This window comes from Festucalex cinctus, chromosome 3 (assembly GCF_051991245.1).
Source record: "Festucalex cinctus isolate MCC-2025b chromosome 3, RoL_Fcin_1.0, whole genome shotgun sequence".
Lineage (NCBI taxonomy): Eukaryota > Metazoa > Chordata > Actinopteri > Syngnathiformes > Syngnathidae > Festucalex > Festucalex cinctus.
Window position 1 is genome coordinate 14804419 of NC_135413.1, and position 17282 is coordinate 14821700.

The window sequence follows — 17282 nt, forward strand, 5'->3', positions numbered from 1 at the left end:
TGTAGTACGTGCGTCTTTCGGTGACATCAAACTTGCCTTGCCGTGTATATCCAATCAGTCCGTTCACGCTGCAGTCACATAGGCAGAAATCTGATATGTATCGGATTTTTGTGCAGATGTCTGAGTCTGGTGTGAAGATATCCAATTTCATGCGTTTTCTTTCCATTTTCGCTGCCGTGACTCGTATCCGAATCGTGCCACTTGAGATCAAACAATGGCAATCGCATCACTTGAAGCATGCAGTGTGAATCGAGCTGATTGGAAAAGGTATCGGAGATGAAACACGATGTTTCAGGTCACTGAGGTCCTTTTTTGGGGGGGGATTGTAGAGAGCTCTGATAGTTTTTTTTTCTTTTTCTTTTTTAATGTTACTTGGCCATGTTTCTTATCAGCACTCTGCAGGTTGCAACTGCCAAATAATGTGCTCATTCTGACCACCTCACAAGGATCACATTCTTTTTGTGTTGTTTGTGGCGCAAATCTGAAGTGGAAGTATCTTGATGTGAGTGTGTGCGTGTTTGTGTTAGGCTAGAATTCCGTGGGCAGGTGTGAGAGCAGGTTTAGCAAACACCTGAACATTAGTGTGACCGTCTGCTCGTTCTGTCTCCCGTCTCACCGTAGTAAGTCAGTATACAGTAAAAGCTTGGATATTCCCGACGCCAGGACAAAATGCAGCAAAGAAGAAAGGTATTCACTTCTCACCCTCTCCTTTCCTTTTTGCTCCCTGACTTCAAGGATGATGAGTGGAGAAAGATGCAGAAGTGTGCTCTTTAAAAAGAAGGATTTGTTTTCGTGATCTTAATGAAAACAAAGTAGGAGCTAACCAATTGGGCCCAAAACTTTATGAATTTGAACGTTGAAGTTCATTTTCCTCCTAAAGATGTGCACTGCAGAGCTTTAATATGCACCTCCAACCCTGCCCCCCTTTTCCGGTATGAGCTCAATTATCCTCTGTTGAATGCATTGATAATCACTTCCTCCCGTGCTGTGTCCCACTTTCTCCTGAGAGGCACAGACTTCCTTCTTCTTCGGAAAGTGGACTCTGAGCCGTAACCCCTCCAGGCATAGGCGGCTGATTTCAAATCTATTTTCACATCTTATTTCAGCCACCAGTATATCATATTTTTGCTCAGTGGCGTTTGTGAGGGCGGGGAAGATCGACTGAGAGTTGGCATGATCAGCCTAATGCTTTGCAGAGGAAAGGACATGAATGCGGAGCCAGCGAGTAATATAATATAGCCACACTATAGAGATTTGTCAACTCATCTCAATGTCAGATATATTAATAACTCTGAACTCGAGCAGTTTGGCACATGAAGAATTCATCTCATGCCGCTTTAAACTTCCATCCTCAACTCACTTTGGACGGATGAGATCCATTTCCGCAGCTCCCACCTTTGAGATGTCCGTCTTTGAATTTTTATGTGAAGATTCATCTGCTTGTATCATCCGCTCCGTCATCCCTTCAGGCCATCCAAGTCTTGATGGAAAGGTTTTGCTAGTTTTGGCGCCATCTTCCTCTGCCACTTTGTTTTGCTTCATCAGATACGTTAGTTAATACTATTAATACCGTACTGTTTGTATTAGCTATAAAGTAGTCATCAAAAGAAGCTCTGCTGCATCTTTCCTCCATCTGCTTTAAATAGTTAGTTCTTCCTTTTGTTTTGCTCCATACACATGTCAACTTTTTATATCCCCAGTCTGTCTCACTCACGTTGCTTCCCTTTTGTGTGGCTCATCATCAGTCCCCGTTGCGTCCCTCTGTTAGTGTGGCATCGCTTCACTAAAATACAAATGCAGGTAGATTGTCTCTGTCTAACGGTGCTGATTTGGTTGCTGGTTTCCAAATCAAGTGTCTCTCCATATATTTCTCTGCCTCCAGTCTCTTGTTTTTTAGCGCTCAGGCAGATAGCAGTGGCAAAATAATGGATTGTTAAGCAGGCATCTGTGAAGCTAAAAAAGCTAAGCTAAACTCCGGCCTTTTTTTCTGCCTGATCTCAGCCTTATTTGGCCCGAATGACACAGCAGATTGATAAAACATTCAAGATTTTGATGTGTTTTAACATGATACATTATTACATTCACATCAATGTAAGCATGTTGGGCAAGATACAAGAAATCTTTTTTGCGCTCATTTAAAATCCTAGCAGTGTGCAAGGAGAAATGAAGCCAGGTTAATGATATGGAAATGAAACATGAAAATGTGTGACAGTTTGAGGCACAGCTCATGTTTTTTTTTTCTGTTTGCTTCACCGACCGGCTCCCATCACTTGACGCGGCTTAAATGAGTTAGGTTAGTCGAGCAATTTTAATAAGTCCAAGGGTTGATGCTAATTATCGACTCCTAAGTGTTTCAGATACTCAAAGAAAGTATTTTTACTACAGATCTCTTCAGCAGAAGCTGCAGGGGTCTTATTGCATCTTCAAACTTGAGGATCTGAGCCGTGGATATTAATTTAGTTGATCTTCAGGGAGTTCCTCCAGCCCCGGGAAAGGAAATGACTTTAAATAGTGAGCTGATTGATATGACTATCTGCTTCACCGAGAGGAGACACCTCTGAAATAGAGTCAGAGGAGGAGGAAGGAGCAGTGTGATTGTATTTGCGCTTTGGCGTGGTTACTCCTGGCACCACCCACTATATTCTGTATCGCTTTCATTTTATTTTAGTCCATTCCCTTCTCTCAGATCCGTCTGTTATTATTTCCATCCCGCACAATCGCTCATCAGAAGCGCTTTGGAGGAATCTGTGACAAAGCCACACTAGGACATAAGACTTTGGTGCAATTAGTCCAAATTAGAAAGTGCTGCACAATAGTAATAGTCCTTCTACCTTCAAAAAGTACAGAGAAGCCATTCATTCTTCAGCAGTACTTTACCACATTCAATGGCACTGTAGTCATTTTTTGAAAAACGCATGCTTCCTACTTATTGCAGAGGTGGGCGCGTCAATGGATTTTGTGGGTCTGTCATTCGGCAATCGTCAGCAGTCGGGACACCCGTCCATCATCGTCAATATTTCAAGCTGAACCATATTGCAATCATCAATCTGTCATTCCTTAGCAAAATGGGCATCCGTCAACGAGTCATTCGTCATTAAAATGGATTGTCATTGACAGACTTACGGACCTATCGTAAATATTGTGGTAATGCCCACCTCTGGAAATGTTATTTGTACACATCATTATATACAAACATTACACAGAGATCCCTTCGTACAGACCCGGTTATTGATGATTACATTGCAGAACAAAAACAAACTACCAGCAATGCTTAATCCATCAGTTTTTCTCCGTTTCTCGTCAATCATTAATCTTCAACAAAATGGGCGTCTGTCACTGGCGGAATGGCAGACCTTCCGTCAATACTTAATGGAATATCCACCTATTTGCTTAGTGCTTTACATCAAAATGTTGCATGTTGTTGTTGATCATATAGATGTGAGGTCTTGAATTTCGTCAAGGTTGCCTTGAAAAAGTTGTAAAGGTCTTTTTCTAATGTTTTTTTTTTTTTTTCTTCATTGTCTGCATTAAAGTCAGACTTGCTTGCATGTAATAATTTATGATTATAGCAGGGTAGCTACCAGATTTTCAAAATTAAAAAACTGGCATTCTCCCCACAAACTATAACAAATTTAATCTCTAATCAGTCTGGTTGACCGGTTGTTGTGTTATTGCTTTAGCTAAGACAGTAGCACTATCTTGGTTAAAAGCTCAATATCCCAAACAAGTCAAGGCACTTACCATTATCCAACCTTTTCTTCTCAGTCGCGGCAGCTATTGGAAGCTAGCTGTGCCGTTTACCTCGTGCCTGTCAAAACATTAGAAATATGCTGCCAGAAAAGCTCAGTTTGTTTTGGGACAAAAAAGGTTTCTATTTACCTTTCATAGTTTTGGCAAACAAACTTCCGATTGTATAAACTTGAAGACAAGATCGTTATTAACCAGGAAGTGGCTCTGCGGTATGACAAGAAAAAAAAAAAAAAAAAAAAAAAGCAATTTTAGCAATTGTATGAAGCTTAATTACTCGTATAAATCAGTATTACGACTGTGTGATTGACATACACTTGGCCCAAACAATTATCTTACTTGACTGGACCAAAAGCGTTTTTAAAAAATGAGGCGCCAAGAGGGGATCTGCGTAACTGCGGGCCAAAACAATGGAGCTGGTGAAATCCACCAGGATCAGGACACACGACTCAAAACTCAGGACTGTCACGTTTGAGTCGGGACATCTGGTCACCCTAGATTATAGGCTAATTTTTCTTTGTGTGCTTCCGTTTACACAAAACACCCCAAAAAATGTTTATTCATTGTCATCTTGCAGCAAGGAAATCTCTCTGATGGTGCATCGCTGTGCGGCATTACCATCTGTATTATTAGCTCTATAGACCTGCTGGTCCAACACTAACAGATGCAGAGTATGTCGGACAATATGCTGATAATGGGCCGAGGAGGCTTGAGTGTGTGAGCGTGTTGTCATGATGCGCAACTGCCGATGTCTCGGTGAACTGAGACCCTTCAATTGAACTGTCTGGTCATCTGCTCTCTCAAGCAAGTCTGATCCCATTCGTTCCCAGCCTCACCCACTCATGTGTGCGCATTACAGTGTGCAATCACCACGGAGATATTTATAAAAATAACTTGTGAGTGGGAGTGCTATCTTTTCACTGTAGCAGTTACTCTTTTTTTTATTTTTATGTCTCAGGAGGAGGATATTTCTTCACAGTTATGAATTAAAAGCTTCTCGGGTTGACATAAACCCTAACTCATAATTTTTTATGGCAGTGTCTACCTATTGCACTTTGTTTTTATGTCTTGCCATGTAAGTAAGAAGTTGTGTGTCCATTTGGGGAGGAAAAATGAGACTGGACCAACATCTGGGATCACCATCATTCTCCATTACTACACCTGTCTTATTTGATCTCCAAGGAAAGCTCCCATGTTGCTCTTTCCTTGTATTTTTGAGGCAATCAAAGATGCGTAGGCCTGGATGTTCTCAAATTCATTAGCGCTTGAATGGAAATGAAAGTGTTTTTAAAATGAATGACAAAAACAAGCAGTGTTGTGACAGTTAGCAGCTGGCGTCGACAGACACTTTGTGTGTGTATGTGTTGTGCGCATGATAGAGACAGATTGTCCCGTGATTGTTCATTTTGGGGCTCGCCTCGGCTCACAATAGCATTGACGGCATCCGCGTGGAAATGGAAAATGAATGGCATGCCACAGAATGCCCCACTTCATTTCCACCCTCAAGATATCTGCTACTGATCCCGTGCAAACAGACTAAAGTCATCATGTTTTATTTATTAGTAGAGTGAACAACAACAACAAGAAAAAAAAGGCTAATTTGAATGCTAATGTGTATAAAAGCGCTGCGAGATTTCCAGGTGAGTGTGCAGTCAAATCAACACGTTTGACATTGCTGTGAGTCACTGCTAAATAATGTGTGCGGACAAATGAGGGCATGCACTGTGTAGCATTCCCACTCGTCCATGCCTGCTCGAAGGCACCTCGTAGCCGCTCGCTGTGTGCTTGGCGTGATGGCGCCATATGCTGTAGTTTCTCCCAGTATAGCATTTGACCTCCAAGCTTGCGACCTGTGCCTTTGTGGAACCGCTTTGCATGTTCAGCTCACAATTGACTTCTTCCCTTGTGTGATTGGTCCACAGGTCGCGATCTATTAGCGGAGCCTCCTCAGGCCTCACCACCAGCCCGCTCAGCAGCCCACGGGTAAGTCAAGACCTTCTATACCCTTACAAATACACACACATACACACACGTTTGTGACTACACCTCTTGACCCATCTCGCATGTTTCTCTGTAGTTGGTTCCTCTGTGGAATGACCATCTAACCACTGCTGATCTTTTCTTGTTAGTGGTGCAACTTTGTCTTATTTATTTTATAAAAACATTTGAAATTTTAATTAAAAGAAAACAAAAAAAACATTCAATTCAAAATGTCAAATATGGCTGTTTAAATGTTGGGAACAGTGAATAACAAACTAGCTCTGCCCACATAATTGAAAAAGAAGTAATGCCGTACTTTAAACTAGCACGCACTGCTAGCAGCTAGCCGCTAATGTTGGAGACTTTTGATGAGTGACAACGGCGTAATTAGCTAGCAGTTTCTTAACAGTCATTAATTAATGATAGAATATAATTTCAGGATTGTGTTCTAGTGGTGCTGGTAGCAACTATGCGATAGCAGTAAAAACAGCGAGCCGAAATGTCGAGTACACAAGTCAAGCTAGCGGTCACGCTACGCGGGCTAACTTCAAAATAAAAGACTGCTAAGACTTTTGTAACTTTGTAAATTGTAACTTTTCATTAGAAGTTACAATTTGCATTGGTAACATGTTTCGTTAGGCAGAGCTGTTGTAGTAGCTTCCTTGACATGTCTTTCTGATTGTTTAGGAAAAGATAAAATAAATCATTTTAATTTAAAGTTTGAGGTACCCACATTTCTTAAGGACTCATTTCACCACTACTTGCCAAATGCTCCCATACATGATGTGACATTCATGATGTAGGCCTTTTTTTTTTATTTCCCCTGCTGCTATTCTAGTGTGGATTGAACACACACATGGATAATCTATTGCACTACTACTTCATGACAAAGTCAGCAAGAGAAAGTAACGGATGCTCATTATGGCTCCACTGCAGTCCCTCCTGACCTTAAACAAACCATTTTAAGCAATATCACTGATATTACTGCAAATGTCACATTGTTATACTGTGTCTTGAATTTGTCTTGATATGATTATTTTCTGAAACACAATTGCATCATGACTCTATGCTCAATTGTGTATCATTTACTGAATGCTAGCGCGAACACACACGGAGAAAGGTTTAGCAACGTTTTCCTCAAAGACACAAGCATCTCCTCGCCCCATCCTCTCGACTTATAATAGCTTAACTGTGTTTTCGGCAGCCTTAGCGCGTGGAAATCCAGCTCAAGGAATTATTTACAAAATCCTCCTTTTTCGAGCTTGGATGGGATAGGCTAGCAGCGAATGTATCCAGCTGACTAACCTTGAAGACTCAGGGTTACCCACAATCCTCAAACAAGCTCCTCACGCCACAGCTCATCTGAAAGGGAAATTGATTTCAGAGGCCAGATAAATCTGAACTATTCTGTCCATATTCATTATGTTCCCAATGTGGCTGTAGTTTCAAGGTTAAAAATCAATAATAGATCAAGTGAAGTCGTGGTCTGTATTAAGATCTGTCTTCCAAGCTTGATTGTTTTTTTTCCGTATATGTCTTAGTCCACTGGTTGTCTTGTGACACAGTTTGTATGTTTTCATCTTTAAAGTGTCTTTGCTTGCTCTTCTTATTGTTGTGTTCCCATATCACCTTGCTTTGTTTTCTAACTGCATGGTCTTTTCTCCTTTTTGTTTCCAATCTTGTGCATTTACTTTTGGTTTGCGTCCTTGGCATCTGGCTGCTTGGTGGTTGTATTTACTTCATTCCGTTGTTTGTACTCCCTTGTATGTTTTGAATGAAAAAGCCTGTTAGAAAGTTTGGGGTTCCTCCTCAATCCCCTGACTTACCACAGTCCCCAAACACCAGCCCCAGCCCGTCCCCTGAGCCACTTCCAAATCGTGCAGGTCCTCGTATGTCCACCCCAAACTCGCTGGCCCCGAGCACCGAGGCCCTGCCGACAACCCTTAACAAGACTCAGACGCTCCCGACCAAGCCTAAACTTGCGCCCAAGCCTCCTCACGCCACACGATCCAACCCGCTCCCCGAAGCGTCGTTAGATACAGCATCCTTGTCGGAGTCCTCGGTTTCCTGCCATATCCCATCACACCCTCCGTCTACCTCTGTGCCCCACACACCTACCTCCCCACTTTCACCAACATCCCCAAGCCCTGTCGCTTCAGTCCTAAACAGCCTCCAAGTCCGCCGCTCCCATTTCGCTGCCAACCCACAACTCTCTGTGCCCTTCAGCCCTGTGGTGCCCCCCTCCCCCATCAGGCTGCACCACTTTCACCCCGTAACACCCACGCCTTCTTCATACGCTGATCTCCCTAAATCTATCCCCCTCATACAGGTTACCCCCCACCCTTCCCCTCGAGGCAGTCCCCTACCCACCCCAAAGGGCACCCCGGTGCACACGCCCAAGGACAGCCCGGCCGGGACTCCCACCCCGACGCCACCCCCAAGTCCCTCCATTGGCGGTCTGCCGTGGAGGACGCGCCTCAACTCCATCAAGAACAGTTTCCTGGGCTCACCGCGCTTCCACCGCAGGAAACTTCAAGGTCAGTGTACGCTTATATTTGGACTTAAAAAATAAATATATATATAGTTTTCATTTCCCACAAAAAAAAATGCTCTTTTTCCACAGTTCCCACACAAGAAGAGATGTCCAGCCTCACTCCAGAGTCTTCCCCAGAGTGAGTAAATGTTACACCTTTACAATCATAGTGATGTATAACCAGCCATAGCTCAAAGCCACCTCCTCACAGGGCAATTTAAAATTATTATGATTAAGAATTTTTCCTGCTGAGCTTCTTGTGCTGACCTCAGATCTCAGCACGAGCTGGTGGGTTATGAGGAATGTCAGGCTGACTGTGTGATACTACTCGGCCTCCTGAAGGGTGATTACTTTTTGAAATTTTGGCCAGCAGGTATGTGCCTGTTTGGTTGGCTGTCTGGTCTTTTCCGCATAGCAGGGAAACATCTGGGTTGATTAGAGAGCTTCCTGCTGAAGATTGCAGTCAAAACACCTGAAGCATATGACTAGGATTAATGGTGGTGTTTGTTTTAGTGGTGGGGAAAAAGAACAATTCTACAATCTAATCTAATCTAATCTAATCTAATCTAATCTAATCTAATCTAAATTAGTTTATATTAGATCTAATATAATCTAGATTATTTTATTTTATTTTAGTTTATTTTATTTTATTTTAGTTTATTTTATTTTAGTTTAGTTTAGTTTAGTTTAGTTTAGGTAGGTGGTGGTCCGGCAAAGTAGCATACTGACCTTTTAATGTTGACTCCTTCATCAAATTAAATCAAATTGTATTCATTATAGCACCATATACATTAAAATGCAACTCAAGGTGCTGAACCTTGAGGTCATCAAAGGTGGTAGCATTCTGACTATGGGCAACTACCGATTCTTCAGAAGTTGTTGCTTCAGGTCTTTTCGGTGCACTGCTGTTGATATAGTGCCTCCATAATGTGCAATACTGCATCTGCAGTTAAAATACGTTGCTGCCGAGCTCAATCAACACAGCTGGAGCGTTGTGTTGAGCGATATCAGTCTGTCAGGCTGGAGGTGGCAAGCAAATTAGGTGGAGGTGGCCGCCTCTGAATTTTGTACATAGGAAAAACCCTGACATTTACAACTGTGACTGCACAGGTGAGACAATGAAACATAGCTAATTGTTCTCTGACCATTTGCATTACAAACATTACATACTTTTATTTGGGATTTTTCATGGCCTGCACATTTCTTGTGTTCTCTCCCCACAGACTTGCCAAAAAATCCTGGTTTGGTAACTTCATCAACCTGGAAAAAGAGGAGCAGATCTTCATTGTGATCAGGGACAAGCCTCTCAGCTCCATCAAGGCCGACATCGTTCAAGCATTTCTCTCGGTAACGTCAGATGCATTTATTATTTATTTCCCTTGTCCACACAGTTCAGAGTCTGGCCCTCAGACACTACTTTACTTGCTACATGGCACTTTTCCATTGGCAAAACTAGTGCCTGGTTAGCTTAGGTTCAGAGCACATTGGGCCAACACCATCATATAGGAACTTTAAGTGGTCATCACCACATACAAGAACAGTAAAGAAAAACGGTTGTTCAAGAATAGACTTTGAAAACGTCCATCCATTTTCTATACCAGCTACCCTCGGTTCACGGTGGGCATGAGGCAGGACATACCTTAGATTGGTACTAAGAAACTAGGAATATTGTCGCTGCCATGTGAAAAAACGTTTGTCCATTTTTTATATTCTTATGTTTTTAGGCTGTCTGTGTTTGTGTATTTTCACATAGTAGCGGTGTTATGAATGATAACATGAAGAAAAATAAATCAGGCAACATTTGTTCTTGCTTTGGATCCATCTAAAGAGTCTAAACACAAATCTGTACCTTTTTAATGTGACTTAATTGTGTACACTCCACAGCCTTTACTTTGCTGCAGTGGTCCATTCTTGCTGTCATTAGTCTCCACTCTGATAAAATGTGTCTGCATATTGTGGCCAACAGCCACTTATCTAAAAGTAAATACAGCAAACACTCCTCTGTTTTTTTTTTTTTTTGTCGTTCCAACTGATGCGTTTAATGCGCTGTGGCTGAGCAGAGCGAGTGCCGTGCAATGAAAAAGTAACTTTACTTCTCTTCTTTATGTCCCTCCTCCCTAACTCTTCTCACATCACCCTCCTGTGCCCTACTGAGTGTGGCGCTGGTAACTCTATTTGCCGGCTTTCTAATAGCAGACTGGATATGCCTCTCATGAGTACGTGGCGGGCCCAAGGTCTGCTAACATGTTTCAGATTTATGTAGCAATTCAGCCAACTGCTTGTGTTCATCGTTTCTATTTTCCCCTTGACTGCAAACTCAATGGAGGTCAATACAAAAAACTACAAAAGGCATTCGTGAGCTGCCTCTTCAGTAGATGTTTTTCCCTCAGTTTTTTTTTTATTTTTTTTATATTGAACCTGTATTTGTGTTGCTTGTGTGTATAAATAGAATAAATACATATGTAGAAATGCAACGTGTCACTTGTAAATTGAGCATTCAGCGTGTGTAATTGAACGGAACCAATGTTCACCCCAGTTAGATTTTAACAAAGTCACCAAGCAAATGCGAGCAAGCTGGGCCTGTCTTCTGAGGTCAATGTCAAATATGTTCCCGCATCCCTACAGGTAGCTATTATCCCTCCCGGGCTGTGCTAGCTGCTATTCCCGACAGGAGATTGGCACCTGAATCAGTGGAATTAGACCTTGAAGCACACTCACGTTAATGGAATGTCAACACATCCACGGCACTATGGCGGAACGTGACAATTTTACAACTTACCTGTTCATTGGCCGTACAAATTCATTTTAGGAAGGGAGAGTGCAATGTTGTTGGGTGACTAAAGACTACATTAGCTTAAGTCCCTTGCATGCATGGCAACTACATTTTTATTTATTTATTTATTTTTCCATCTCGGCTTCCAGATCCCAAGCCTGAGCCACAGCGTCATTTCACAGACCAGTTTCCGAGCAGAATACAAGTCCACGGCCGGCCCGACGGTCTTCCAGAAGCCGGTCAAATTCCAGGTGGACATCACCTACACGGAGAGCACGGCTGCCACCAAGGAGAACGGCATCTACTCCGTCACCTTCACACTGCTCTCAGGTCAGGATGCTCCCGCATGCTATCAGCCATCCAATCAGTGTTTATGTGTTGAATCCGGACAAATATATAACATACGGTATTGAAAAATTTTATCCTGTGCTGATACAATATACAGTTTGGGGGGTATGCACACATCCTACAACAAAAATAATTATTTTTGGAACAAGCATCCACTGTGTGAAAAATAACATTGCATTGGTTCACTATATTCTGTACTGTATATCATTACATATCATGATGATAATATACACATTAACATTAACATTATGTGAAGTTTGAATGTTGTCCCTGTTATTGTCTCTTTTACCCTCTGGAAGCAGCATTGCAAAATCTGTCACCTGGCAAAAAGATTTTCTGTTATAGACAACAGTTCAATGAACTTTTAGCCCAGTACAGCACACCGAATCGAGTTTTGCTGGTTTTGCACCAACGCCTATTCTAAGACTTTGGTGTTTTCATCAGTTTCATCAGTGGTAAACATGGCATAGTTTTCACTCACATATAATATGTAAGAGTAACATTACTGACATCCTAACCTCAATTAAATGTTCCTGTACTCACTTAAATACAGGCTGTAAAATAAGACATTTTAGTTCTAAAACTGGATAACCAAAATGAGACTTCACCACACCATTCCTTCTTTTTTTTTAATTTGACCTACCTCTAAGGTGTTGTGTCACTGCTGCTTAGCTTGGGGACAGCTAGTGTTGTCACTCGTGCTAACTTTAAAATGCTCCAAACGGCAGAAATTGCTCCTACTCAACCAGCGTGGAAGGTATGTCAGGCTTAAAAAGTATTATCGGTGTCCTAGTATCGCAGCTTTTTTTGTTTTTGGTTGAGTCTGAATATAGGAGTGCAGACATTGAGTATTGATATCACTCCTGATACTTGTATAGAACCTTCTGGCGTGACGTGACGTTTGGGGTGCCGCCCCTTGCTGGAGGACAGTGCATCAATGCGAGATAATTGCGGTCTCTTTGTTAGCAGCTAGCAAGCTAAGATACCTTGAAGGCTTCGATGTACAGCAAGATGAGTTTTTCTGGACACAAACGATTTAATGAATAACAATTTACACCATGAAAGTAGCGATCGCCGTACTGTTTCAAACAAAAGCAACGTACCTTGGCTTCCACTTCTACTTCGTAGGGATCTTGCCCTCCAACCAACTCCAGTTTTTGTAGATAACGGCTCTGAACGACTGGTCCAAATGAGTCGCAGTAATGTAGTGTCCTTTTTTTTTTTCTGACACTTGACATATTTCCGACCTTTAAATGACAACACTCGCCAAAAATACATCTCTCCATATATTTCTCATGGAGGGTTGTCTTCCAGGAGACTGAGCAGTGACATCAGCGAGAAGGGTCGATATTGGTATCTGTGCATCCCAACTAGAACGGCACTTTGTGAAGCTCTGATCTGTAATGAAATAATGTATATAAGAGTAAATAACATCATAAATTCAAACTTTCAATGTTGTTCTACTCCAGTCCTAAAGATGCAGATAAAGAAAAACATAAATGGCTAGTTTAGACAAAAAGTTTCATAAATATAAATTGTAGAAAAATCCTGCAAACACAGAAACACTTGACCAAAAATCATTACCACTTGGCAGAGGTAAAAACTGCATTTTTGTTAGAATGGAGCAGTTTTATCCTTGTAAAGGTCACATTTTTGATGCATCATTTTTTTTTATCTGATTGTGCAGATTGAACTAATATTGTGGCCACTGATCGTATCTAGCAAACGTGGAGAGCTTATCAGATGCGCTGCCAAAAAAGATTTTCCTTTAGTGTACGCACACACACACATACACTCGAGTAGGGCCATGTACTGTATAAAGTGAAGTGCTTGGAATTGAAGATTGAGGAAACATTATTTTTACATGCTTGTACACCCCGTGATACTCCCCCAAAAGCAAAAGCCATTATAATGAATGAACAAATATAACTTTTATGACATAATTGACACATACAAATAAATAAGCATTAGAGGTTAGCATCAATTTGAACATCTGGCAACAAATTTTACATTTCACATATTTTCTTTTCATCCTTGTATTTTTTGTTTTGCTTTTATTTTGTTTTGCTTGCCCGAGTGATGAGTTGCCTTCATTTTGTTGTCAGCGTGTTTGACGACCAGCCAGCCCCATTTGGGAGATTCCTGAATCCAGACCTGTCGTTGTAGCGTCTTGCTTTGTTCCCAGCCACCAGTCGGCAACAGCGAGTAAGGGTTCCCTATGCGAGGGATCCCTGACACATTGTCATTGCAGCATCTAAACCAGTGCTATTGTTTTGTCATTGATTTGGGCAAATGTCAGCCGTCTCTCGGGACCCCCTTGAGCTGGGCGCCCTCGGCAATTCCCCAGGTTGCGCCGTGTTTGCCCCACCGTAACATAACACTCACATGGTTTGGCCTTTCTGGCCCCGCAATTGGCTGGGGACCCGTATGTGTCGCCCAACTAACTCTCTTCTTGCCTCTGGTTTGTGTGTGCGCGTTTTAGGACCCAGTCGGCGCTTCAAGCGGGTAGTGGAGACCATTCAGAGCCAGTTGTTAAGCACACATGACCAGCCTGGAGTCCAGCAGCTGTCTGGTGAGTAGGTTCCCCCTTTTGCGACCCCCCCGCCCCCTCATCTTTTCCCACCCAGCCCATATCAGCATTGCTCTCACCCTCCGCCTCGGCAAGCCATAAGCTCCGCATTGCACGCTTGCCCTCGCGGCATTCTGCCAGCGTCAAAAATGTGTGGTTGTGAAAATTACAGGGAAGGTGTGGAAAGGCCATTCGTGTTCTTATGGAGGTTTTGTCACCATGGCAACACCACAGCGACACCGGACCAGGGCAACCGTGTTATGCACTTGACTCCCAAGTAGATGATTGGATGTGTTCTGCTTCATATGAGATTCGTTGTTGTGTGTCACATTAGTGAAATGTTTGATTGTGAGTAGCTGAATCGGATTATTTGTCGTTGTGGCAACACATAAGCAATATTCTTCTCGCAGCTTCTCTTTTGAAGCTTGTCCGCCTCACTTGACATTCTTGTGGCAATGGCGCTCCCTGCTGGTGAGAACGGGAAATACACAAACGCCATCTATCCAGTTTCGACCAGTATTGCCAACCTTTATACAAACAACAAGCATATATTTTACATTAGAAAATGGATGTGGAATTTCTGGAATGCAGAATGTATTGATCTTATAATTACATAAGTTGTTTTTATTCAAAGGATAAAGTGCAGCAATGTTACAATTAGAGCTCCTTGCCAGTGTGGTCAACCATGTGTTGTCTAATCCTCCCTGTTAGAACAATTAATGGCTAATATTTTTTCATGTGTGCAACACATACCATAATCTTCAAGCGTACGGAATTTAATTGGCTCGGCATTCACGGGCAGCTGTAAGGATTAGCTGTGATATTTTCCGATGAGTCTCTAATTAATAGACGACGGCCTTGGTACAAATGAGTCGCTTTCATAAGATCACGTTGGGCAATTAGTAGCAGTGAAAATGTTGTGAGCGCGCGGTGGCGTGGCCATTGCAAAAATAAATTAATAAAGAGCATGACTGCACCTTTGACGTGTTAGTCCAAGATTTATCGAAATGATTTAACATCTTAATGAGATCAATATGCACAGAACAATAACTCAGACTCACATTAAACTCATCTCGTCACACCTTTCGAGATTTCCCGCTGCAGGCCTTCAAAACAAAATAATGGCTGTTAATAGCAGGAACACAAATTGGTTTTGCGCATCATTTTTTCAAACAAAAGGCCTCGTCAATTTGTGTTATTATGTCGTTAATCTCCAGTGATTATCTTGGATGAGGACAACGGGGAGGCGGGGCCACAATCAGAAACTAAAATTCACAGAAGGAGATGCATTTTTTTTATTGGTTAAAATGTGAAGATTCAGGCGAAGTCAAGCATGTGAATAGTTGACACAAACTGATACATTCGCTACATGTGGAGTTCAATATTTGATGTTTAAATGTTTTCATTAGCAAGACTGTGCTGGCAACAACTGAATTTTCTATCTTCTCATAATCTAATATTGATTTTCAATGGCAGTACGTTTCATAAAGCAGCTGAAATAAAATTGCAACAGGGGTAGACGCTGATCCCACAATCACTCTGATTGGCTTTCATTGTGATGTCTCACACCTTTACTTAGAAACTTTGTTGCTAGGCAGAAATCGTGGCACACAATCAGTATGAAAAGTCAACAGCTAAAAAAAGGTCTTGACTGCAGTGTTGCTGCAGTCTTGCTTACCTCACTCTCGTTTCTTTAACCAGCAAACTACTTGAGACGCAATCAGCAGCTCCTGCAGATGTTTCACTTGAGAAGTATGAGAATTTTTTTTGCCTCACTTTGTTTAAGACGTGATCGATCAGATCATCCATCCATGTTGTATTGCGCTCGTCCTCCTCCAGTGAGCTGGTGACGTACACGCTGGACTGCTTGCCAGCTAAATGCAGCACACAAACAACTAATCACATTCGCGTTCATTACTACACAGATGGGAGTTTTGGGGTGTAATTGGGTGTGAGGGAGACATTTTTTTATGTGAGATTTTTTGGGGGGTTGTGTAAGTGTTTTTTGATGAGTTAGAGGTTTTTGAGTGAGTATGAGAAGTTTTTTTGTAAGAGTTTTTTGGTGTGCCATTTCATTGTTGAATGAGATTTTTTTTGTGTAAATGTTTTTTTATATGATTTAGAGGTTTTTGAGTGGTGATTATTATTATTATTATTATTATTATTATTATTATTATTTTAATTATCTAAGATTTTTTTGTGTAAGAATTATTTTTTTAGATTTGTTGTGCAAGAGATTTTTGAATGAGTATGTTATATAGTTGTTGTGGAATGAGATTTTTATTTCCGGTGTGAGTAAAGTTTTTGGAGATTTTTTTGGTGTGTAGATGTTTTTTGATATAATTTAGAGATTTTTGAGGTTATTATTATTGTTATTATTATTATTTTAGTTATCTATAATTTTTTTGTGTGAATGAAAAGTTTTTGTGTGTAAGAATTTTTTTATTGGGATTTATTTGGTGTGCAAGTTTTTTTTATGAGTTAGAGTATGATAGTTTTTGGGGGGTTTATATAGGAGTTTTTGGTATGAACAGAAGTTTTTGTGTGGGATTTCTGTGAGTTGGGTTTTCTTGCATATGATAATTTTGAGTTATGCATGTGAAGGATTTAGAGTTAGTGTGAGTTAGTGTGAGTTTTTTTTTTTTTTTTTTTTTTTTTTTTAAATGAGGATGAGAGAGTTTTGTTGTGGTGGGGTATTTTGGCAAGTGAGGTTTTTTTTTTCTTTGTGTGAGTTTTATGGAGTTTTTTTTCTTTTATTTTGGGGAGTGTTTGGTGAATATGTGTTTGTTTGGCTATGTGAGTGTTTTGTCGGGTTTGACTTTGTATTGGTCAGTAATTATTTATTTTTTTTCTGGTAGAAAGTTTTGTGGTGTGAGGTTTTTTATTTATTTTATTTATTTTTTGAATGAGTGTCTTTTTGGTGAATATTTTTAGTTTGTTTTTATGATGTGAGTATTTTGGCAGGTTTGAGTTTTTGTTGAGTGTGAGAGTTTTTGGATGAGTTTTTGTGAAAGAGTTTTGTGCAATTCGGTTTTTTTTTTATGTAAAGTTCTTTTGGTGTGAGAGCACGTGTATATGAGTTTTTGCTGTTGTTTTGTGTTTGTGTAAATGTTATTTTTGCCCTACGATGTGCCAATTACAGAAATAGTTAGAGCGATGACTCCGCCTCCTTTCTTCAAATCAGCAAGCCACACTAAGCGGCATCAGTGCAGCGTTTGTGCCCCGCTGTTCTGTCTCCTCCCCCATGTTTCCTTTCCTTCCCTGGCACGCTCGCCCCCGCGTGCCTGGCGGGCACCTCGAGTAACTCGTCTGCCGTAATCCGACACCTCTTT

The 17282-nt window shown here is 41.3% G+C and overlaps 1 protein-coding gene across 6 annotated transcripts in view; it reads left to right on the forward strand.

The window, feature by feature from the left end:
• Window positions 1-17282, forward strand: part of brsk2a (BR serine/threonine kinase 2a) — a 188995-nt gene that overhangs the window by 169713 nt on the left and 2000 nt on the right. For 2 of the 6 annotated variants that reach the window (XM_077515990.1, XM_077515993.1), the window contains exons 13-19: window positions 622-687; window positions 5670-5730; window positions 7511-8264; window positions 8351-8399; window positions 9484-9607; window positions 11183-11363; window positions 13864-13953. In XM_077515990.1, the coding sequence (XP_077372116.1) occupies window positions 622-687; window positions 5670-5730; window positions 7511-8264; window positions 8351-8399; window positions 9484-9607; window positions 11183-11363; window positions 13864-13953 (1325 nt within the window). Of the gene's footprint in view, window positions 1-621; window positions 688-5669; window positions 5731-7510; window positions 8265-8350; window positions 8400-9483; window positions 9608-11182; window positions 11364-13863; window positions 13954-14122; window positions 17279-17282 lie in introns of those variants that run through there. The other 4 variants (XM_077515991.1, XM_077515994.1, XM_077515992.1 and 1 more) reach the window with 4 other exon arrangements.